General features: G+C 40.9%; 1 protein-coding gene across 1 annotated transcript in view; it reads left to right on the top strand.

Moving 5' to 3' along the window:
• The window catches only part of focad (focadhesin), a 351,198-nt gene that overhangs the window by 15,058 nt on the left and 311,607 nt on the right, over positions 1 to 24,533 (top strand). Inside the window, 4 exon segments of the mRNA XM_051930168.1 lie at positions 5,885 to 5,950; positions 6,046 to 6,120; positions 6,825 to 6,920; positions 6,922 to 6,980. Coding sequence (XP_051786128.1) covers positions 5,894 to 5,950; positions 6,046 to 6,120; positions 6,825 to 6,920; positions 6,922 to 6,980 — 287 coding nt within the window. The 5' untranslated portion in view covers positions 5,885 to 5,893.

The raw sequence follows: 24,533 nt of genomic DNA, 5'->3' as shown, positions 1-24,533 counted from the left end.
AATTGAGCCTTAACAATGTACATGCTAAACAATTTCATGTGCTAACAATTTCACTTGCTAACCTTTGGCCCAAATTCATCATCCATGGAACTGTCAATAAGCTAACATTTTACAGAGGAATGCATAAAACCATTCATTGAGTTTCTGTGAAGTCAAGTTTTTCTGTTAACATTGTGCATTTAATGTTTTTCTACATTTCCCTAACTGCCAAAAATGGTCACTGCACATAGTTTTGCTTTCAAATGATTATACATTTGTCTTTTATATGCCTTAACAATTGCTTTATAGAGTACTTTCACTTTGACAGTTTGCATATAAACCATTCACCACCATTCCAGTGTTTGTTTCTTCTCAAAGTGATTTTAAATCATTATTGTAATTTTTTAAAATGCCTCGCCTTCTAGCTTTAGACATAGGAATGGTTTGGCTTTCCAAGGCATAGCAACTTTTAGTTTGTTTGTCAATAAATTAATGCCAACCCACTGTGTTTCCCCTTAACTCATCAGTGCGCTTTCAAAGTGGCAGCTCCTTCTCCCAAAACTTAAGTGCAAAGAACCTGCATATGTTCCACTGGCATTTGAGTGAATCATACTTCATATGCAAATAAGCTTCCAAAATGCCTACTTTTACTTGTCAAATGAATTGTTGTTTCTTTGCATTGCAAAATCTTTGTTATATATCTTTAAATGCAGATATGCTTACAATACTCAGGACTAATTAAGTTATTTGTTGTAGTTATTTTATTGACACTGTATGTATATTATGTGGTCGTTACTGGCCCTTTACAATGTTTGAGAAAAGGCATAGAAATAAAGTTTGCTGAGTTTGTTGCAGTTTAAAAGAATATATACAGATGTGTTTTGTCATGTATGCTCTGACATCGGTGGATGATATCTCGGTTCCTCACAGCTACACATGGTGGTTGATTGGTGCCTGCAAGGTGACACTGCTCTTGTCATGGGTGACTTCAGTGAATGGTGAAACTGGCTCAATTTTCCTCAGCTTTGCAAAAGGTCAGGGGCTGCGGATCACGGGATCCTGGTTCCAGTGCCCTGAGCCGCATCGTTGGACTTAGTACTCCAATACTGGTGGTGTGATGAGGAGATTGATCACATCTTTGTGGGCAGACGGTGGAGGGCACCTACAGAATTCCAGGGTCTACAGAAGTGCCAGGTTGTGAATTCTGACCACAGACTTGTTGCTACTCTAAAGATTCAGCTTAGGTCCAGTAGGCTTTCACATAGTAGGAGAATGAGGCTGGACATGGCCAGAGTCCAAGATCATGCTGTTTCTAATGAGTTTAAATGCAATTTGTGTGAGGTATTTGCAGATTTGAGTGCGACTGCCGATCCTAATGTGATGTGGAAGACTTCCGTGACAAGAGTTGCTGAGGGTTATATTGGTGTTGCTGGTGTTCCCAGATGGTGGTATTTCATCTCACAGGCCACACTGAATATTATCGAGTAGAGTCACAGCGCATGGCTTGGTGGCACCTCTGGTCTGTACTGGGAACAGAGACAGACTGCTGCGAGGGCTCTGAAGGCAGATAGGGAGGCGTTTGTTAGAGGAAGCTGTGAGCAAGTGACACATCATTTATGGTCTAATGACCCACGTCCTGCTTACAGAGGAATCAAAGCATTATGTACATCTGAATCTGTTCCTTGGAGAGTCGCAGGCAAGGGTGGGTGATAGAGCAGTCCTTACCGATGACGCAGCAGTTGTGACCTGATAGGCTGGCTACTTTGAGCAGCTGTTTAAAGCTGATCCTCCGGCTAGGACTTTGGACATCTCTGAGTGCACAGTTGTTGAGGCTGATCCTCAAATTTGCTGTGAACCCACCCAGTCTCCCTGAGATTGCACAGTTTGGTGAACCAGGTGAGTGTAGGAAGGCGGCAGGCATCTGTGGTATCCAGTTGGTGCTAAGGCTGTCCTTCTGGCATTGCAAGCAAACTTTGGTTCCATTTGGGAGACGGGCGTATTCCCAACTGACTGGAAAAATGGGACTTGTCATCCCTATCTGGAAAGAGAAGGGTGACGTGGATTGCGGAAAGTACAGGGGGATAACTTGTTCATCTACCAGTGACTGGAGCAGTCTGGTTTTAGACCTAAAAGGTATACCATCGACCTGCATTGTGGCACTGAGGACTCTCATCAAAGACAAATGCAAAAGGCGGAGTGGTGGCTCTGAGGCTAGGGATCTGCACTGGCAATCGGATGGTTGCCGGTTCGAATCCCGTAAATGCCAATAGGGACTCTGCTCTGTTGGGCCCTTAAGCAATGTCCTAAACCTGCAATTGCTGAGCGCTTTGAGTAGTGAGAAAAGCGCTATATAAATGCAAAGAATTATTATTATTATTATTATTATTAAATATTGTCAGCCTTTGTTGATTTTCTTAAAGTGTTCGACTCAGTTGATCGAGTTTGTCCTTTGGTACATCCTGAGACTTTGCGGGATCACCCTGAAGTTGCCTACAAAACCATCATATTTCAAATAGATTGACACACTCCATGACATACATATTTAATTATTTAATGGCAAAAGACTGCCCTTGGCATTTACTTATTTTTAAAGTAAGTTGATGTTGATTTGAAAGCCTTCTAAAATTAATATTTGAATTGGTGAAGTTTTATATGGGTAAATTACCTTGTAAAGGAAGGGAAGGATGTTAAATGATGAAGCAAATAATGTTATAATAAACTGATTATTTAACATCCTTTTAAATTACAAAAATCTTGCAGGGCTTTGCAAGAAACATGGTATTAAACATTTGCTACAAAAAACCTACTAAGGAATTTCCAATGAAAAGGAGTTATGATGATGTGTCACCAACATTCAGTTATTCTACAAACATCCAACTACAAATGTCACCAACATCCAGCTCCTTCCCAAACATCTGGATCTTCCATGTTCTGTAGGCTGCAGCAAGGACAGTCTTGTCAGCTTAGCTGTTCCTTTTGGATAGTCTGTGGGTCATTAGGCAATGCAACCTGCACCCACAGAATATAAAATGTAGCACAATGAAGAGGAAGAGAGGAAAGAATGAGAAAGAAAAAGAGAGCAATGGGAAAGAAAAATCAAGGAGGAAGAATAGGACCAAACAAGGAGTCGGAACAGGGGTATGAATTGGTGCAGCTGATGGGAGGCAAGGTGATTGAAAAGATGCCCCATGGGGAGCAAGAGGAACTGCTTTTAGGGAAGGTCAGTCCTGCTGAGGTTCCAGGTAGCAGGAGCAGCAGAAGGGATTGAAGGGTCTACCAACTAACGCCTATGGGATGATGGAGCCAGGTTTTGGGCATCCCAGCAGGTGATCTACTGAGGTGGCTATGACGAAAGCCATTTTAAAGGATGACTGCGCTTGTTGGTATATTTGCCTGCTGAGAGACCTAATGGATTAACCAGAGAGGCAAGAGAAAGACATACTGATGCTCACGGGAGAAAAGAACAGAAGTACCCTGATTTTAACTCCCAAGTTTTTATTGGTGATTTTAACATTAGTTTTTATTTTTATTGATTGATTTTTAACTTCCACAGACCACTTATTTGTATTGGAATATTTATTAGATTATTTATTTATTTGATTGAAGAATGTACTGCACTTTACTTATTTCATCACTGTTATAATAAATTGCACTGGGCTTCTTTGATGCACCAACCTTGCTTGTTCAAAAGTCCTCATTGCCCTAGACATGTTGGTCATGACTAATGATGATTCAGCTTTAAGGAGATGCCAAGGTTGCATGAGTAACTTGGAGTTTTCAAAGATTTGCATCATTAGTTTTGAATTATTCAAATTAAAATATATCAATAAAATAGCACTTTTATCCACCCTAGGGAACATAAATCTAACTTAAACTATTTTTGCCTGTACATTATCTGTACTAAGCATGTGTGAACCCTTTGCCATGAGTTTCGTGAAACAACAGAAATGTTCAGGAACTTTCCTGAACTCGGGGAAATACATTGAAGTCAATGAGGAAGGAGGAACTGAATTAGTTTTGATTGTATTATAGGGGTCTTCTAAGCGTCCCCGAGGGCTAGAGAAGCATCAACCAATTATGCTGGACTGATTATTGTGGCCAAAAATGTCATCTAAGCTGTGGGGCATTAGTTCTAACCAATGCGCACTCTGCCTCAAACAAAAGATGCGTATGCAACAATAATCACAAACAAAAGGCCTCAAACTATCATTAAGTTAAAAAAAGGAGGGCTCCTTTAAGGTTTGTTTTAACTTGTCAATGTACCACGGGTCTAATTGTGCATGCATTTGGTGGACATTCACAATTTGCCATGCCGCATGAGGGAGAGGAAATGAAGGCACAGTGATCAGAATTATATACTTGGTTGGAGAGGTTGACTTGTTTTGAGCATTGGAGTACTGGCAATAAATGTATACATATTGGTGTGTACTGGAAAACCTACAGAGCCTGTGATGCAAAGGATCAGAATTGTATACTCAAGGGATTTTCCCTATCTGCCTACATAGCAAGATACATAACATGTTTAATCCAGCAGTGAAGACACAATGTACAATGAATCTGCAGAACAACAAAGTGTTTTCATAATATTCTCATGGTCATGGCTAATGTATCCCTCAGATGAAAACACTCACTCATTCCACACACTCCACTCACTCACTCACCCACCCATCCATCCATCCAAAGCATGCAGGATGCAAATTTGGCTGGAGTTCCAATTGCGTAATGACATCATGCATGCACAAAGTAGTTCAGACAGTACTAGCATGAGGTGGAGTGTGGTTAAAGTATGCATGCTTCAAAGTTTTGTGCAGGTAGAATCAGGTATTGACATCATGGCTGCTACAGCTTTTCAGCTCTACAGACCTTACAAAACATCATGGGACTCTAGAAAAAATATTTTGCCTAATATTGGCCACATGGCCAGGAAGTAGGTTGCCAGCGATCCATCAAATTGACTGGGAAAAATGCTTTGCTGATTTTTGCTGATCAACCCTTATCTGAACCTTAATATTTGCTTAACAATTAAATCTTCTTTATTTGTTCCTAACTTATTCACAGAGATCTGATGGTAGTCTTTCATTTCATCTTTTTAAATCTCCAGTCAATTTTAATGTTTCCAAGTCCTGATGACAATCTCTGTGTATTGAAGGTTGTATTGGAATTGTCGAGGTACAAAACTTTGTCATGTTGTAAGCATTACCTCAATTACATATGTAAAATACATGTTAAATCCTGGTAACACTGTGTTTGTTTTGTGAATGTAGCGATATTATATCTTTCTACTTGCTACATTATACAATTGGTTAAAAAGCATCTGTCCTGTCATCACACATTATGGTTCTGAGCTTCTTTCACATAAAATGTATATGACTTTTCTCATGGTGGGCAAAAATTGCAACAAGGTTTTCTATATCTCATTTTCTTGCTGTTAAGTGGCTCTGTCTACAGTCTCAAAATGCTAATACTGTGAGTTTTATTTCTCAATGAAATTTCAGAAAGATTTTTACTGCACTACATTTTTACTTTTTATGATGAAATTTGTTTGTGATTGGTGGTTATCAATAAAATGGAAAATAATGAGGTTATAAAGAGTTAATCAGGAAATGTGATACCATACCAGCCTACATATGTTTGTCATAAACAAATACTTAAAGAAAAATATAAATAGAAAAAATCTGAGGATCAAGGGGTATTATATTCACTGTAGTCTTTTGATTAACTTACAAAATATACAAGCTATCAAATAATATTCTGTATTAGTTATAGGCAAACACTTGCAGTGACTATGGCACTCAAGGAATGAGACTGAAACCTCACTGTCATAATTTATACAAGTTACTGAAGCAGATGTGACTGTTGAAGAGTAAATGAGCCAAGTGATAAATTTGTTTTTTATTTCTTTTAGTAACACAACATGAGTGAAGATTTAAAGAAAAAATTGGATTTTCCAAGTTCACTTATTCAGATTCAGGTATTTTTTATTGCAATGATATATACTCAAGAAAAATTATAAAACTAAATGTGTAAAATGTAGATATTTTATCATGTGGCAATTCATTTGTTTAGGCTGTAAAGAGTCTTGTCAGTGCAGTGCTTAAAGAGAACCCTGAAAATGAGAAGATCTCAAAGTCATCCAACCAGGTGTGTATGAAATTTAAAACATAAATATCTATAATTATAAGAACATATTTTGTTCAGCTGATATGAAAGTTGGCATAACATTTCATTCCGTGGACCACCATGAGATCAGTCAGTTTTGATTTATATACTTTTGATTTAATTTTATACAAAAATATATTTTGTTCAAGCTTAATTTTACTCTTGCCATGTGCGTTAATTTTAATCAAATCAAAACTAATTACAGTAAATCATTTTGGTTAATTAAGTTCCCTTCTCTTTTACTCATATGTTCATATTTTTAGACATTTAAATGTTATTGCTTAGTATTTCAATGAAAATACTTATAAATGACTGTTTGCCCATTTGCTTAATTTGCTTTTATGGTTACAGGGTCAATGTTTACCCAAGCAGCATCATTTTAACAAATTATTGCAATAGTGTGTCTCCACAGGTAGGGTTGAGTACTTCTGTTTTAGAAAAATGTTGCATTGTTCAAACTTTTTTTTCTTGTTTATTAATCAGTGTACATCAATAAAGAAATATATTTTTCATTTAAGATTACTTTTCTATTACTTATTTCAGTCAATATGCAAATGGTTTGTGGTCTATAACATGATTTTCTTTTCTGTTTGATGGTAGTTTGACAAAGTCTTGTTGAAACAAGTCATTCATAAATCAGTAAATATATGATGTTTTGTTTCATTTCCTTGCTGTGTTCCCCTCAGAGTCCTGCCTTACAACTTTTGTGGGAAAGATGTTGTAGTGACAGTGTGGTTGTACAAGAAGCCTGCTGTGATGCTCTGGTGCAACTGGTAGTTCAGGGATCAAGCAGATATTCAGTATGTCATGAACAATATCCTCAATCTTATTCCATCAGCCAGGTATTTCTGTTTCACTTTGTATTTAATACATTATGTAGACATTTTAAGTTTAACTGTACATTTGGAGTAGCTTTCACTTATTTGTTTTTATTAATATTATGGCGCTTTATACTTTAATAGTAAATTGTCTCTTTAATGTTTTATGTTGCATTTTGTCTACATTTATGTAGGATTTACAGTGCATCCGGAAAGTATTCACAGCGCATCACTTTTTCCACATTTTGTTATGTTACAGCCTTATTCCAAAATGGATTAAATTCATTTTTTTCCTTAGAGTTCTGCACACAACACCCCATAATGACAACGTGAAAAAAGTTTACTTGAGGTTTTTGCAAATTTATTAAAAATAAAAAAACCGAGAAATCACATGTACATAAGTATTCACAGCCTTTGCTCAATACTTTGTCGATGCACCTTTGGCAGCAATTACAGCTGCAAGTCTTTTTGAATATGATGCCACAAGCTTGGCACACCTATCCTTGGCCAGTTTCGCCCATTCCTATTTGCAGCACCTCTCAAGCTCCATCAGGTTGGATGGGAAGCGTCGGTGCACAGCCATCTTAAGATCTCTCCAGAGATGTTCAATTGGATTCAAGTCTGGGCTCTGGCGGGGCCACTCAAGGACATTCACAGAGTTGTCCCTGAAGCCACTCCTTTGATATCTTGACTGTGTGCTTAGGGTCGTTGTCCTGCTGAAAGATGAACCGTCACCCCAGTCTGAGGTCAAGAGCGCTCTGGAGCAGGTTTTCATCGAGGATTTCTCTGTACATTGCTGCAGTCATCTTTCCCTTTATCCTGACTAGTCTCCCAGTCCCTGCCGCTGAAAAACATCCCCACAGCATGATGCTGCCAACACCATGCTTCACTGTAGGGATGGTATTGGCTTGGTGATGAGCGGTGCCTGGTTTCCTCCAAACGTGACGCCTGGTATTCACACCAAAAAGATCAATCTTTATCTCATCAGACCAGAGAATTTTCTTTCTCATGGTCTGAAAGTCCTTCAGGTGCCTTTTGGCAAACTCCAGGCAGGCTGCCATGTGCCTTTTACTAAGGAGAGGCTTCCGTCTGGCCACTCTACCATATAGGCATGATTGGTGGATTGCTGTAGAGATGGTTGTCCTTCTGGAAGGTTCTCCTCTCTCCACAGAGGACCTCTGGAGTTCTGACAGAGTGACCATCGGGTTCTTGGTCACCTCCCTGACTAAGGCCCTTCTCCCCCGTTTAGATTGCCGGCCAGCTCTAGGAAGAGTCCTGGTGGTTTCGAACTTCTTCCACTTACGGATAATGGAGGCCACTGTGCTCATTGGGACCTTCAAAGCAACAGAAATTTTTCTGTAACCATCCCCAGATTTATGCCTCGAGACAATCCTGTCTTGGAGGTCTACAGACAATTCCTTTGACTTTAGATAGATAGATAGATACTTTATTAATCCCAAGGGGAAATTCACATACTCCAGCAGCAGCATACTGATAAAAACAATATTAAATTAAATGTGATAACAATGCAGGTATACAGACAGACAATAACTTTGTATAATTTTAACGTTTAACCCCCGGGTGCAATTGAAGAGTCGCATAGTGTGGGGAAGGAACGATCTCTTCAGTCTGTCAGTGGAGCAGGACATTGACAGCAGTCTGTCGCTGAAGGTGCTCCTCTGTCTGGAGATGATACGATTTAGTGGATGCAGTGGATTCTCCATTATTGACAGGAGCCTGCTCAGTGCCCGTCGCTCTGCCACGGATGACAGACTGTCCAGCTCCGTGCCTACAATAGAGCCTGCCTTCCTCACCAGTTTGTCCAGGCGTGAGGTGTCCCTCTACTTTATGCTGCTTCCCCAGCACACCACTGCGTAGAAGAGGGCGCTCACCACAACCGTCTGATAGAACATCTGCAGCATCTTATTGCAGATAGATACTTTATTAATCCCAGGGGGAAATTCACATATTCCAGCAGCAAAAAATATTAAATTAAAGAGTAATAAAAAATTCACGTAAAAAAAAAAAGACAATAACTTGAATAATGTTCAACGTTTACCCCCTCTGGTGGAATTGAAGAGTCGCATAGTTTGGGGGAGGAATGATCTTCTCAGTCTGTCAGTGGAGCAGGACAGTGACAGCAGTCTGTCGCTGAAACTGCTCCTCTGTCTGGAGATGACACTGTTTAATGGATGTAGTGGATTCTCCATAATTGATAGGAGCCTGCTGAGCGCCCTTCGCTCTGCCACAGATGTTAAACTGTCCAGCTCTATGCGAACAATAGAGCCTGCCTTCCTCACCAGTTTGTCCAGGCGTGAGGCATCCTTCTTCTTAATGCTGCCTCCCCAGCACACCACTGCATAGAAGAGGGCACTCGCCACAACCATCTGATAGAACATCTGCAGCATCTTACTGCAGATGTTGAAGGATGCCGGTCTTCTAAGGAAGTACAGGCGGCTCTGTCCCTTTCTTGCACAGAGAATCAGTATTGGCAGTCCAGTCTAATTTATCGTCCAGCTGCACTCCTAGGTATTTATAGGTCTGCACCCTCTGCACACAGTCACCTCTGATGATCACGGGGTCCATGAGGGGCCTGGGGTCTCCTAAAATCCACCACCAGTTCCTTGGTTTTGCTGGTGTTCAGTTGTAGGTGGTTTAAGTCGCACCATTTAACAAAGTCCTTGATGAGGTTTCTATACTCCTCCTCCTGCCCACTCCTGATGCAGCCCACGATAGCAGTGTTGTCAGCAAACTTTTGCACGTGGCAGGACTCCGAGTTATATTGGAAGTCCGATGTATATAGGCTGAATAGGACCGGAGAAAGTACAGTCCCCTGCGGCGCTCCTGTGTTGCTGACCACAATGTCAGATCTGCAATTCCCGAGACGCACATACTGAGGTCTGTTTGTAAGATAGTCCACGATCCATGCCACCAGGTATAATCTACTCCCATCTCTGTCAGCTTGTCCCTAAGGAGCAGAGGTTGGATGGTGTTGAAGGCGCTAGAGAAGTCTAGAAACATAATTCTTACAGCGCCACTGCCTCTGTCCAAGTGGGAGAGGGATCGATGTAGCATATAGATGATGGCATCTTCCGCTCCCACTTTCTCCTGGTATGCAAACTGCAGAGGGTCGAGGGCGTGTTGGACCTGTGGCCTCAGGTGGTGAAGCAGCAGCCGCTCCATGGTCTTCATCACATGTGATGTTAGAGCGACAGGCCGGAAGTCATTCAGCTCACCAGGACGTGATACCTTTGGGACTGGGGGTGATGCAAGATGTTTTCCAAAGCCTCGGGACTTTCCCCTGTTCCAGGCTCAGGTTGAAGATGCGCTGTAGAGGACCCCCCAGCTCTGATGCACAGACCTTCAGCAGTCGTGGCGATACTCCATCTGGACCTGCTGCTTTGCTGGCACGAAGTTTCCTCAGCTCTCTGCTCACTTGCGCTGCTGTAATTGTGGGTGGGGATGTCTCTCCTATGTTGGTATCAGCAGAAGGATGTGTAGAGAGTGCAGTACTCCGAGGTGAGAGTGGGTTAGGGTGGTCAAACCTGTTAAAGAAGATGTTCATTTGGTTTGCTCTCTTCACGTCTCTCTCGATGGTGGCACCCCGCTTCGAGCTGCAGCCAGTGATGATCTTCATCCCATCCCACACTTCCTTCATGCTGTTGTTCTGCAACTTCTGCTCCAGCTTTCTCCTGTACTGCTCCTTCGCCGCCCTGAGCTGGACTCGGAGTTCCTTCTGCACGCGCTTGAGCTCATGCTGATCACCGTCTTTAAAGGCCCTTTTCTTCTGGTTCAAAAGGCCCTTGATGTCACTTGTAATCCATGGCTTGTTGTTAGCATAGCAGCGTACAGTTCTTACTGGAACTAAAGTGTCCATACAGAAGTTGATGTAGTCAGTAGTGCAGTCAACAACCTCCTCAATGTTCTCACTATGTGATCCCTGCAGGATATCCCAGTCTGTAGTTCCAAAACATTGTCTCAGAGCATTCTCAGCCTCTGGGGTCCACTTCCTGAATGATTGTTTGGTTACAGGTAGGACTCTCACTTTTGGTTTGTAGTGAGGCTGAAGCAGAACCAGGTTATGATCTCCTTTCCCAAGCGCAGGCAGCGGGGTGGCACTGTATGCGTCTTTAACGTTTGCATACAGTAAATCAATAGTCTTATTTCCCCGGGTGTTGCAGTCCACATACTGGGAGAATGCAGGTAATATTTTGTCCAGCGTCACATGGTTAAAGTCTCCAGCGATTAGCACAAGTGCCTCGGGGTGCTGCATTTGTAACTTAGCAACAGCAGAATGGATGATGTCACTCGCTATCTCCACGTCCGCCCGAGGAGGAATATACACGATGACAACAATGACTTGTCCAAAACTCTCTGGGCAAGTAATAGGGACGCAGACTTATGGCCAACAGTTCGATGTCCCTGCAGCAAGTGGAGATTTTGACTTTAACATGTCCAGAGTTACACCACCGTGTATTAACAAAGAGAGCGAGTCCTCCTCCTTTGTGCTTCTCACAGGTACTTGCGTCTCTGTCTGCTCTAACTGTGCTAAACCCGGGTAGCTCCACATTAGCATCTGGGATGGTGTTAGTTAGCCACGTTTCGCAGAAACACAACAAACTGCATTCTCTGTAGGTTCTGACATTTTCACCAGAGGCAGCCAGTTCGTCGATCTTATTTGAGATTGAGTTCACATTCCCCAGAATAACAGAAGGCACCGAAGGCTTAAAACGCACTTTCTCGCAAGCTGCTTCATTTTTAGCTTAGTGCCGGCTCTGCTGCCACGATACCGCCTTCTTACCTCGTCAGGTAAATGGGGAACCACACCGGCACTGGCATTTGATCTCAGCGCTCGAAGTTGAGTACTTGAATAGGCGAGTCTCGGCGTATAAAAATCCATGCCCATGTTGTAAAAGTAGTATGTCCAGGGAACGAATCCATATAAAATAAAGTGGTAGGAGTGATCAATAAATAAAAATAGAAAAATAAAAGTAGAAAAATACACATACACATATAGTCCCTACACGGAGCTGCTGAAAAGGCTGCCACTCTCGGCGGCGCCGGATGTTATTAGGATGTTGAAGGACCAGCCTTCTAAGGAAGTATAATCGGCTCTGTCCTTTCTTACACAGAGCATCAGTATTGGCAGTCCAGTCCAATTTATCATCCAGCTGCACTCCCAGATATTTATAGGTTTGCACCCACTGCACACAGTCACCTCTGATGATCACAGGGTCCATGAGGGGCCTGGTCCTCTTAAAATCCACCACCAGCTCCTTGGTTTTGCTGGTGTTCAGTTGTAGGTGGTTTGAGTCGCACCATTTAACACTAGAATTACCAGAGCCTACGAAAAAACTCGTAGATCCGGCCCACCTTAAATCGCTTCTTAAAACCGTTCTCGCCTCTCTGCCAGCATCTTTTGTCATCTAAATGTACTGATAAAGACATGCTGCCAGCAGCCGGCTATTCCATCCCCCCCACCGACTTAGAACGTAAACGAACTTCTCCCAGCTCATGCCTTGATTGATTATCTGGGAGTGAGTGGAGTTTTAGAATGGAAATAATAAATCGCTATTTGGAACACACGCATTTCATGTGTGTTGCGTTTCTGCAGTAATCTGTGTAAACACATTTTTAAAACAGAAACGTTTTTTATATTCTAGTAACAAATGACAAAATGTAGGCATAAACTATATAATGTATGAAGCCTGAAGTCCAAATATCAAAGAAACACTTTCACAAAAGGTACAAAAAAAAAAACGCCGCCGCCAAAAAAAGCTGCCTTAGTGTGAGACATTGACACCTATTTACTATGATTGCCACCGTGGCGCAACAGTATCAGTTGCTGACTGGCAATCAGAAGGTCATGAGTTCGATCCTGCGTGACTCCCTTATGAGAAGTGAAGTGTTCTTATTTTTACTATTTTAGAATAAAAAGATACATTTGATTTCAGGTCTGTAACAGCCGGTGTAATTTATGATATTTGCAAAGGTTAGCTTTGTTTTTTTTTTTTTTTTTTAATTCACTTTTCATTGTCTCAGTCATGTTCAGGATCCTTCCCTACCCCATGTAAAAGTGTAATAAAACAAGTGCACTTTTATTCAAGAATATAACCGAAGAAAAAAGAAAGCAAGTTACAGTAGGGCGGTTGATATGACAGCTTGCGTGGTGCAATGCTAAGAACTGCTGATTTCCATTCTGTGCTATATAACTGTTAACATTTGAATCTGATGATTGCATATAGCGCTGTCTTATTCAGTGTGCGCAAGAACATGCAGGTGGCCAGTTGCTGCATGCTACAACGCACATTTTAAAAAAGAAAGAGACAAATATATGTGAAGAAATCATTTATGACGCGAATAGTACCAATCAGAAAACATCTTCGAAGTAATGCAATATTATTTGAAAACAAACAGCGTCAGGTTGGGTGTGAAGTTATACTGGCGCTGTTTGAGTCAGATCAGAAGCTGAATAAGCTGAACAAGCTCCTGTTCTGACTCTAAGTAAAAAGCATGAATTAATTAACAGAAATAAACGCGATCGACATTTTAAACTTAACGATTTACAGTGCATACCAATTTATAAATTTTATGTCCGTTTTCAGTAGTAAGCTGCTCTTTTGGGTGGGGGGGGGGGGTGTTAGAGCGTGTGAGCTTATTCAGTGCTGAAAACGGCAAATATAGGAGTGAGTGAGATCGAACCGGGAAATCTTGATCACACTTGGTTTGCGTCTGTACTTGCGCTGTTTCTTAGACTCAGATCGGGGGTGGGGATGCTAGAGCGCGTGAGCTTATTCAGTTCTGCTGGATCAACGCATATGTTGATCTTTTTTTCTTTCAGTAATAGCGCCAACATAAATCCACACCCGATCTGACGCTGTTCGTTTTCAAATAATATTGCATTAGTGCGATGATGTTTTCACATATATTGTCTCTTTCTTTCAGGTGTGTAATAGGAACCACAGCATAGAGAGAAGCGTGTACATTGTAACAGGTACACACGTTGTAAATGTAGGAAAGACTATCCTTGCGTGTGTGTGAACAGTTAACATTTGAATCTGATTATTGCATATAACGCTGAACTTACTGCTCTGTACTATTCTATCCTCTGCATGTCCTGGAGTACAAAAGAAACAGCATACAGCAACATGTGGGGACTGGCAAGATCGGGAAAAAAAAATACGCATTCACTGATTAAAAAACGCAAGATGTTATGCGAATGAATATGAATAATATGAATAATGTTGCATCCGTGCCACAAAGTTTTCCGAAATGTACTATACAGGTCATCCATCCATCCATTTTTCCAACCCGCTGAATCCGAACACAGGGTCACGGGGGTCTGCTGGAGCCAATCCCAGCCAACACAGGGCACAAGGCAGGAAACAATCCTGGGCAGGGTGCCAACCCACCGCAGACACACACAAACACACCCACACACCAAGCACACACTAGGGCCAATTTAGAATCGCCAATCCACCTAACCTGCATGTCTTTGGACTGTGGGAGGAAACCGGAGCGCCCGGAGGAAACCCACGCAGACACGGGGAGAACATGCAAACTCCACGCAGGGAGGACCCGGGAATCGAACCCATGTCCCCAGATCTTCCAACTGCGAGGCAACAGCGCTACCCACTGCGCCACCGTGCCGCCCTATACAGGTCATAAAATGAATAATTCCAAATATCATATATACCTACGTCTGTGTTTTTTTGTTGTTTTGACATCATTCACCATAAGGTGCACTCTAATTCAGCATGAGCAGGAACACTCAATAAAACCGAATAAAAAAATCAAGTGACGGTGAGATACGAAGAAGGCAGATTCGCCAGCGTTTGTGTGTCAGCTTTTATCCCTCCAGATGAGAGAATGTCCAGTTCCATTGTCTCAAAACACCACTCACTATCTCCAGTTATTCCGTTTCAAATAAAAAATAACTGCGTCAGATCCCTGGTGGGGGGGGTTACGGGGGGGGGGGGTAGGTATGTATCGTGATTTAGAGAGAATAAAAGTTAAAAAAAACGGTAACTTTTACAAGTCCTATAAATGCACACCGTGTGTTATAGATGCAAACCAAATGTATGTGTGTACTGTATAATATTAACAAAAAGAGGAGCTCACTACTGAAAACGGCAGATATAGGAGTGAGGTGGGGATCGAACCGGGGACTCTCAATTACAAGTCAGCAAATCTTACCGCTACGCCATGGAAGCTATTGTATCAGTCTTGAACCTTTTGTGGAAGTGTTTTTACTTGATCTTTGGACTTCAGGCTTCATACATTATATAGTTTATGCCTACATTTTGTCATTTACTACTAAAATATGAAAAACGTTTCTGTTTTAAAAATTTGTTTAAACAGATTGCTGTAGAAATGGAACACACATGAACTGTGTGTGTTCCAAATAGCGATCTATTATTTCCACACTAAAACTCCAGCAGTTCAGGTCACTCCCAGATAATCAAACAAGGCAAGAGCTGGGAAAACTTAGTGAACGCTCTGCGACGGTGGGGGATGGAATAGCCGGCTGCTTGCTGGCTCGTCTTAATCGGCACATTTAGAAGACAAAAGAGAGCTGCGAATGGTTTTAAGGTGGGCCGGATCTACGAGTTTTTTTTGTAGACTCTGGTAATTCTAGTGTTAACAAAGTCCTTGATTAGGTTCCTATACTCCTCTTCCTGCCCATTCCTGATGCAGCCCACGATAGCAGTGTTGTCAGCGAACTTTTTGCACGTGGCAGGACTCCGAGTTGTATTGGAAGTCCGATGTATATAGGCTGAACAGGACCGGAGAAAGTACAGTCCCCCTGCGGCGCTCCTGTGTTGCTGACCACAATGTCAGACGTGCAGTTACCGAGACGCACATACTGAGGTCTCTCTGTAAGATAGTCCACATCCATGCCACCAGGTATGAATCTACTCCCATCTCTGTCAGCTTGTCCTAAGGAGCATAGGTTGGATGGTGTTGAAGGCGCTAGAGAAGTCTAGAAACATAATTCTTACAGCACCACTGCCTCTGTCCAAGTGGGAGAGGGATCGGTGTAGCATGTAGATGATGGCATCCTCCGCTCCCACCTTCTTCTGGTATGCGAACTGCAAAGGGTCGAGGGCATGGAAGACCTGTGGCCTCAGGTAGTGAAGCAGCAGCTGCTCCATGGTCTTCATCACATGTGACGTCAGAGTGACAGGCCGGAAGTTGTTCAGCTCACTAGGACGTGATATCTTTGGGACGGGGGTGATGCAAGATGTTTTCCAAAGCCTCGGGACTCTCCCCTGATCCAGGCTCAGGTTGAAGATGCGCTGTAGATGACTCCCCAGCTCCAATGCACAGGCCTTCAGCAGTCGTGGCGATACTCCATCTAGACCCACTGCTTTGCTGGCACAAAGTCTCCTCAGCTCTCTGCTCACCTGCGCTGCTGTAATTGTGGGTTGGGGGAAACTCTCTCCTATGCTGGTATCAGCAGAAGGATGGTTGGAGGGTGCAGTACTCTGAGGTGAGAGTGGGTTAGGGTGGTCAAACCTGTTAAAAAAGTTGTTCATCTGGTTTGCTCTCTCCACATCTCTCTCGATGGTGGCACCCCACTTCGAGCTGCAGCCAGTGATGATCTTCATCCCATCCCACACTTCCTTCATGCTGCTGTTCTGCAACTTCTGCTCCAGCTTTCTCCTGTACTACTCCTTCGCTGCCCTGAGCCGGACTCGGAGTTCCTTCTGCACGTGCTTGAGCTCATGCTGATCACCGCCTTTAAAAGCCTGTTTCTTCTGGTTCAAAAGGCCCTTGATGTCTCTTGTAATCCATGGCTTGTTTTTAGCATAGCAGCGTACTGTTCTTACTGGAACTACAGTGTCCATACAGAAATTGATGTAATCAGTAGTGCAGTCAACAACCTCCTCAATGTTCTCACTATGTGACGTCCGTAGTTCCAAAGTATTCTCTCAGAGCCTGCTCTGCCTCAGGGGACCACTTCCTGAATGAGCGTGTGGTTGTAGGTAGCTCTCTCACTCTTGGTTTGTAGTGAGGCTGAAGCAGAACCAGGTTATGATCTGCTTTCTCAAGCACAGGCAGCGGGGGTGGCGCTGTATGCGTCTTTAACGTTTGCATACAGTAGGGTCAATAGTCCTATTTCCCCGGGTGTTACAATCCACATACTGGGAGAAGGCAGGTAATGTTTTGTCCAGTGTCACATGGTTAAAGTCTCCAGCAATTAGCACAAGTACCTCGGGGTGCTGCGTTTGTAGTTTAGCAACAGCTGAGTGGATGATGTCACTCGCTATCTCCACATCTGCCCAAGGAGGGATGTAAAGAGATGTAAACTTCATGCTTGGTTTGTGCTCTGACATGAACTGTCAACTGTGGGACCTTATATAGACAGGTGTGTGCCTTTCCAAATCATGTCCAATCAACTGAATTTACCAAAGGTGGACTCCAATTAAGCTGCAGAAACATCTCAAGAATGATCAGGGGAAACAGGATGCACCTGAGCTCAATTTGAGCTTCATGGCAAAGGCTGTGAATACTTAATGTACATGTGATTTCTCAATTTTTTTATTTTTAATAAATTTTCAAAAATCTCAAGTAAACTTTTTTCATGTTGTCATTATTGGGTGTTGTGTGTAGAATTCTGAGGAAAAAAATGAATTTAATCCATTTTGGAATAAGGCTGTAACATAACAAAATGTGGAAAAAGTAATGTGCTGTGAATACTTTCCGGATGCACTGTAATTCTTTAATTCTGCCCTTAAAAATATTTTTTTATCATGTGAAATAATTAAAAGTGCTTTATTTGTTGTTGACACTTAACAAGATAAAGTTAGGGAATTAATATTACAGTCAAATCCTTTTAAAATAATTACCCATGATATTGAGAGTGTTAAGCTTGTGATCCTTTTTTTAAAACAAACATACATATTAATGACGAGGTACAGCCTTCCATTTTCTGCAAATGGCTATTTTTTGTGTACTCTGCAAAGTCAGAACATCTCAAATGTTGTATTTGTTTATGAAAATGAGAATATAATATTCTAGTATTCAAAATGCTATCAAATTCTTCCAAGTAAATTGGAAACCATGTTGGTTAAGAATCTTTACCAAGAGCTCGTTGAAAAATAAGTAATAATAAGTTAAAGGATGATTAACTGTTTTAGAAGTTGTATTCAAATTTTATTGAATTACAAAAGTATGTGAGGCAGTATCTGCTAGATATTAAAGGGACTGACATGTTTCTTATTTCTGAGAATGCCTGGGAAAATTTAGTGATTCGTCTTACCTTTTTACCTTTTATTTTTATGTTAGGGCCATGATAAGGATCAGGCAGCAAATAGCTGTTCTAAAGTGCTTGTCTCTTTTTCACAGCAATCTTGTAAGACATCTGGGTTTTAGATAGACTCGGATTAATGAAATTTAAAATGTTTGAAGGTTCTGGAACAGTTTTGCTTCACAACAATCACATTTGACTACATATGTGTATGTTAAATATACATTTAAATCAGGCTACAAGACTGCCTGTCATCATTCATAAACAGCAATATAATGCAAAATATTAGACTGACGCATTGCATGCAAAATTAATGATTTAATTCCAGATTATTAGTTTTTATGGGGTTTTATTTGTGCTGTTTTTTTTTAATCTTTATATTGAGTATTTGTTTTTTAAAAGTAGAACAAACAACATGTAATACATAGTTCTATGCCTTAAGTGGCATTTACCTGTTTGCCTTAATTTGTTTTACACAATCATTCCCATCTCCATTTTTCCTTATAAATAATATTTTGGAAAACAAAGATTGGAAGAGAAAGATATGAGACCTAAGATTGCTCATACGGTACAAAAAGAAAAGGTGTATTTAAGTAATGTTGTTGAATAATGCAAGAATCCTTACTGAGTAAGCTTCTTTTTTAATTCATTTAGTGCAACATGTCTTCCAATTTTGTGAAGTAGATGAATGAAATAGAGTTCTAGTTAAGCAAAAACAGACAAAGAGCTTAAGTAGATAGTACTTAAATGAACAATTATGCTTGCACAAGTCTGCATTCTGTGAGTAATAATAAGGATCCTAATAAGAACTAACCCAGCTATGTAAATATTAATACAAAAATAGTGTGTCAGCGTAAAAACAATTTGAAGTATAAAAAATATAACATTTGTAATAAAAAAGAAAGCAATAGATGCATGAGTCTTAGATGGATTTGATCAAAAAATTGCGTGAATAGGTTTAACAATGAAAACACCAAAAAAGATAAAGTACTATAAATAATCAACAATGTTGCAATATGAATTGAGATAAAAATACATTTTTAATTGTCTTATTGTCGGACTTGATAAATGAGAAGCTAAAACATATTTGAGTACAAATTCACAGAAGTAATACTAGCAGTAGGGATTAAGAATGAAAGAGGGGAATCAATTTCTAAGTGACATCTGAATAACACACTTTGAAAAACTATGTGTAAAAGAAGGTAACCTAAACACTGAAGACTTTGAACCTGGCACAACAAAGTAAAAATTAAGAGATATTACAGAAACAGATACTTGAGAATAACTGATGCATTAAACAATAAACAATGATCAGGGCAGACAACATGTAGCAAGGAATGTTAATAAAAGAGAGACTAGGTTTTTGCTTATCTGGATTCTGTGTATCTGATAATGGTCATTTGTAGAACTTATTATTTTTAAATCAAAGAATTTACACTACAATTCAAAATTTTCATCTTGAAGTATATGTCTTTTAATTTGTAGGCTTACTGTAAGTACTTGTATGCTGTGTTTAATTTGAGAGAATGAGAACTAAAATGGTGAGTGTTAAAAATGGTCATTTATATGTGTGTGTATACATATGTAGACAGAGAGATTGATAGAATTTTATTTGTCCCCAGGCTTTTTACAGAAGCTCAAATAAATAAATAAATAAATAAATAAAATTATATTATGACAAACAACAAACCCCAAATATTCTACAGAATGAAGAAGACTAAAACAAAATATATATGAGGCATAACTGTTTTGCTGTATCTTGATTAATCCTGGCTTATCCACTTTATAATATAGGGCTAAAACCTGTTAAATCCCCTCATCTAGCAGGTATTCAGATGTACTCTTTTTATCATACTTGGTACAGTGTTTTGTCTCTTCTACACTACTTCAATTACATACTGTCTAGACACAAAAAAGAAGTTATTCAAACTTCCAGTGTATCGTTACTTGGTTGGTACTGAATGCTTTGACAATAGTTTTTTACTGCAACAGGTATACAGTGCTTGTGAATAGCTAAATATGACATAACTATTTATGAGCTGTTATTGTGTCTGTTCTTAGAGCTCAATATAATAATACTGGAATTCGGGAAATATGAAGTAAATCCAAATTAACCAGGTTAAGTGATGAAGTGCTGCTTAGAAAGCAGATTGTGTAATGAATCTGGCACAAACATTGCTTTGAACTACATGGAACTTACTGACATTGTATATGTTTGTAATTAACAACTCGTGCTTCTGTTTTGACAGTTGTGCACCAGTTACCTCTTCAAGTATCTTTGCACATATCCGCTGCTAACTTGTTGTTGCTATGTTTCCAAACACTAGAGTAGGGGTGTATGTGCAGTTTTTCAATCCAAAAGAAGAAAAAGCAACACAAAAATAACACTGTTTATGCATTTCATTATATAATAAGCAACTATATAACATATTTAGTTACTTTTTTATAATTAAAGAGTAATGTGACTAAGTTACTTTAAAAGTAACAATGTCCACACTGCATGGGAGACACAGATTCGTGGTGACCGATGAAGACCTCTGCGCAAAAAAAGAGTTACTGTTAATGACATTGGAGTGTAAAAAAGGGAAAAATCCAGAAGTCTTTTTGCCTGTGCAAATGCACATTTTTTAAGAAATCAGTTTTCTGTCTTAACTGGATTACTTATTCTGATTTTGTGTGTACATGTAAACACACTTCATGTTGCAACATTTCCTTAGGGATTATGTATGATTGATTTCTCTGTCCTGTCAGTGACTGTGTAGAGTTTTATTGATCTCTTTGTTTTTGTGGATTTCTCTCCCATGTTCCAAATATATGTAGATTAGTTAAATTGACTACTCCAGATGAGAGATATTCCTGGGCCTGGGGAAAAATATTCAGACATAAAAATATATTTGTCTACCTAAAGTTATACTTCTTTAGGAGTGGATTACAGAATGGGGAAGAAATCACAAGTGTACAAATAAACCCTAAGCACTGTAGGAAGCGGTTGAGACTTTAAATTAAGGAATTCACAAACTTCTGATCTCATATTAATTTTTGTCTCAGAACTGTCAAACTTCATGTCTTTCACCCCATCAGTCAGAAATGTTTAAGCAGTGTCTTGAGCATATTTCTCTGCTGGATCCTTTTGATCACATTCAGCTTCAAAAGGCATACTATCATGTAAGCTGTCTCAATAGGTTTTTGCTGTTTTTTATATTCGCACTAAAAATGTCACATGTTCTACTATGTAATAAGATTTTATTTTATTGCACTGTAAGTATATTGTAAAATAAAATGTTTTAAGGCTGTTTACTTAGTGAAAGGTGCTATATGAAATAACGATTGCCGGAAGACATTGGTTCAAGGTGGTGTGTTAGCAAGGCAGTATGGAAAGAGAACATATATGTAGTTTAGGATGCAGAGTGCACATGGCACTCTTTTGCAGCAGTGGCTTTGCTTTTATTGTGTTTTTTATTTTGGCATTAAAATTTGGCAATACACAATGCAAATATGGGTAAAATCAAACAAACAAATGTGAAGAATCTAATAATTCAGTATATTTAAAATTGAAATTAGGTAGCTAGAGTTAGAAGTTAAAAAGAAAATATCCATGGCCTATAGTGCATATCACCTAGTGTTGTTTAATTTTTGTAGTGTGTTCAACCCCCAAAGTTCTTTCCCAAGTCCATTATCTGTTCATTTTTCAGAGTTTCCTGGAGTTGATAGTGACTATCTGACCTCCCAACAATTAGTCAGATCTAAGCTAACTGCAGGAAAGGCTGAGTGGACTGGCATCAACAGCTGACAGAGCAGGGTCATCTGTAGCAAAACTGCACAGCCAAAATAAATAAAAGTGATCCATATTGTGTTGAGAACATGGTCTTAGTATTTATTTAGCACATCACACCTAAACATTCAGCCAAACGTAACAGTCTCTAAGAATGTAAAAGTAAATAATCCAGAATATTTTTTCTCACATGCTGTCTGCTTGTAACTATCAACAGAAATGAAAATAAGCAAATGTTATTAAATTGAGCTTTTTCTTTACACCTTTCAGTTAGTACAGCAGTTGTATTCAGGAAAGGAAAGTTTCTGCATGTAGGAGCACACCCTGACAAAAGTAGTACCAGTCCTCTTCTATAATATTTGCCACTACTTCTTATGCCTTGTGTGACAACTACTCCTCACGTTTGTACCATTTTTTTATAGGGCCCATTTTACACATAAAAATAGTCATGGTATTTTTTAAAATTTACAAAATGGTGCTTCACTTGAGAGCACAGTTTATCACTGCAAATTAATGCATACCATGAATGGATATAAAAATAACTCTTTTGAAAAATACTGAACTTGTAATAAAACTTGTACAGTCAGTGTTCAAAAATGTTCAGTATCCGTGAGAACAGTGCCGTAAAATGAACTAGTAATAAGGGCACTTTTATGTCATGTTGAATGATTTAGGATATGTTGAAATTCATATTAATTTAAACACAGAGTACTAACATGCCTTCCAGTGAGGAAGCAGAGCCTGGGGACTCGGAGGTGGGCTTCCCCATCTCTGGGAGTAAGGTCACCGAGGTGGTCAGAAAACTCCTTGGTGGCAGGACCCCGGGGGTGGATGAGATACGCCCGGAGTTCCTCAAGGCTCTGGATGTTGTGGGGCTGTCTTGGTTAACACGTCTCTGCAACATCGCATTGACATTAGGGACAGTGCCTCTGGATTGGCAGACTGAGGTGGTGGTTCCCCTCTTTAAGAAAGGGGACCGAAGGGTGTGTTCCAACTACAGAGGATCACACTCCTCAGCCTCCCTGGAAAAGTCTATTCAGGGGTTCTGGAGAGGAGGGTCCATTGGATAGTCGAGCCTCGAATTCCGGAGGAACAGTGTGGTTTTCGTCCTGGTCGCGGAACAGTGGACCAGCTCTATACCCTTAGCAGAGTCCTGGAGGGTGCATGGGAGTTCGCCCAACCAGTCTACATGTGTTTTGTGGACTTGGAAAAGGCATTCGACCGTGTCCCTTGGGGAATCCTCCTGTGGGGGGTACTCCGGAGTATGGGGTACCGGACCCCCTGATAAGGGCTGTTCGGTCCCTGTACAATCGGTGCCAGAGCTTGGTCCGCATTGCCGGCAGTAAGTCGAAACCGTTTCCAGTGAGAGTTGGACTCTGCCAGGGCTGCCCTTTGTCACCAATTCTGTCATAACTTTTATGGACAGAATTTCTAGGCGCAGCCAGGGTGTTGAGGGGGGTCTGGTTTGGTGGACTCAGGATTGGGTTACTGCTTTTTGCAGATGATGTTGTCCTGTTTTGCTTCATCAGGCCGTGATCTTCAGCTCTCTCTGGATCGGTTCGCAGCTGAGTGTGAAGCGGCTGGGATGGGAATCAGCACCTCCAAATCTGACACCATGGTCCTCAGCCAGAAAAGGGTGGAGTGCCCTCTCAGGGTTAGTAGCGAGATCCTGCCCCAAGTGGAGGAGTTCAAGTATCTTGGGACCTTGTTCACAAGTGAGGGAAGAATGGAGTGTGAGATCGACAGGCAGATCTGTGCGGCATCCACAGTAATGCAGGCTCTGCATCGGTCTGTCGTGGTGAAAAAGGAGCTGAGCCGCAAGGCGAAGCTCTCAATTTACCAGTCGATTTATGTTCCTACCCTCACCTATGGTCATGAGCAATGGGTAGTGACCGAAAGAACGAGATCGCGAATTCAAGCGGCTGAAATGAGTTTCCTCCGTAGGGTGTCTGGGCTTTCCATTAAAGATAGGGTGAGAAGCTCAGTCATCCGTGAGGGGCTCAGAGTAGAAAGGAGTCAGATGAGGTGGCTCGGGGCATCTGATCAGGATGCCTCCTGGACGCCTCCCTGGTGAGGTGCTCCGGGCACGTCTAACCGGGAGGAGGCCCAGGGGGAAGACCCAGGACACACTGGAGGGACTGTCTCTCGGCTGGCCTGGGAACGCCTTGGGATTCCCCCGGAAGAGCTAGAAGAAGTGGCCAGGGAGAGGGAAGTCTGGGCATCTCTGCTCAAGCTGCTGCCCCCCCCGCGTCCCGACCTCAGATAAGCGTAAGAGAATGGATGGATGGATGGATGGATGGCAGTTGGCTTTTGTATTAGTTAGCGTATTGTGTTAATGAAAATAAGTTTAATAAATTCAGAATTTTCTTTTTCATGATGAGTAGTACTGATTTTATTTTAAAATCATCAAGTTGTCACTCGGTAAGAAAAAGAAATGTAATCATGTATACAAGTCAAACATTGAAATGCAGCAAGATGCCTTGAGAATTGTTTTATAATCACACTGTGTGGCCCTGAATCATAATCATATCCAGTCAATTGTGAGGTGCCT

The sequence above is a fragment of the Erpetoichthys calabaricus genome, chromosome 7, assembly GCF_900747795.2.
Source record: "Erpetoichthys calabaricus chromosome 7, fErpCal1.3, whole genome shotgun sequence".
Lineage (NCBI taxonomy): Eukaryota > Metazoa > Chordata > Cladistia > Polypteriformes > Polypteridae > Erpetoichthys > Erpetoichthys calabaricus.
The sequence above is the reverse complement of the archived record's forward strand: the minus strand, read 5'-3'. Positions and strand labels throughout refer to the sequence as shown.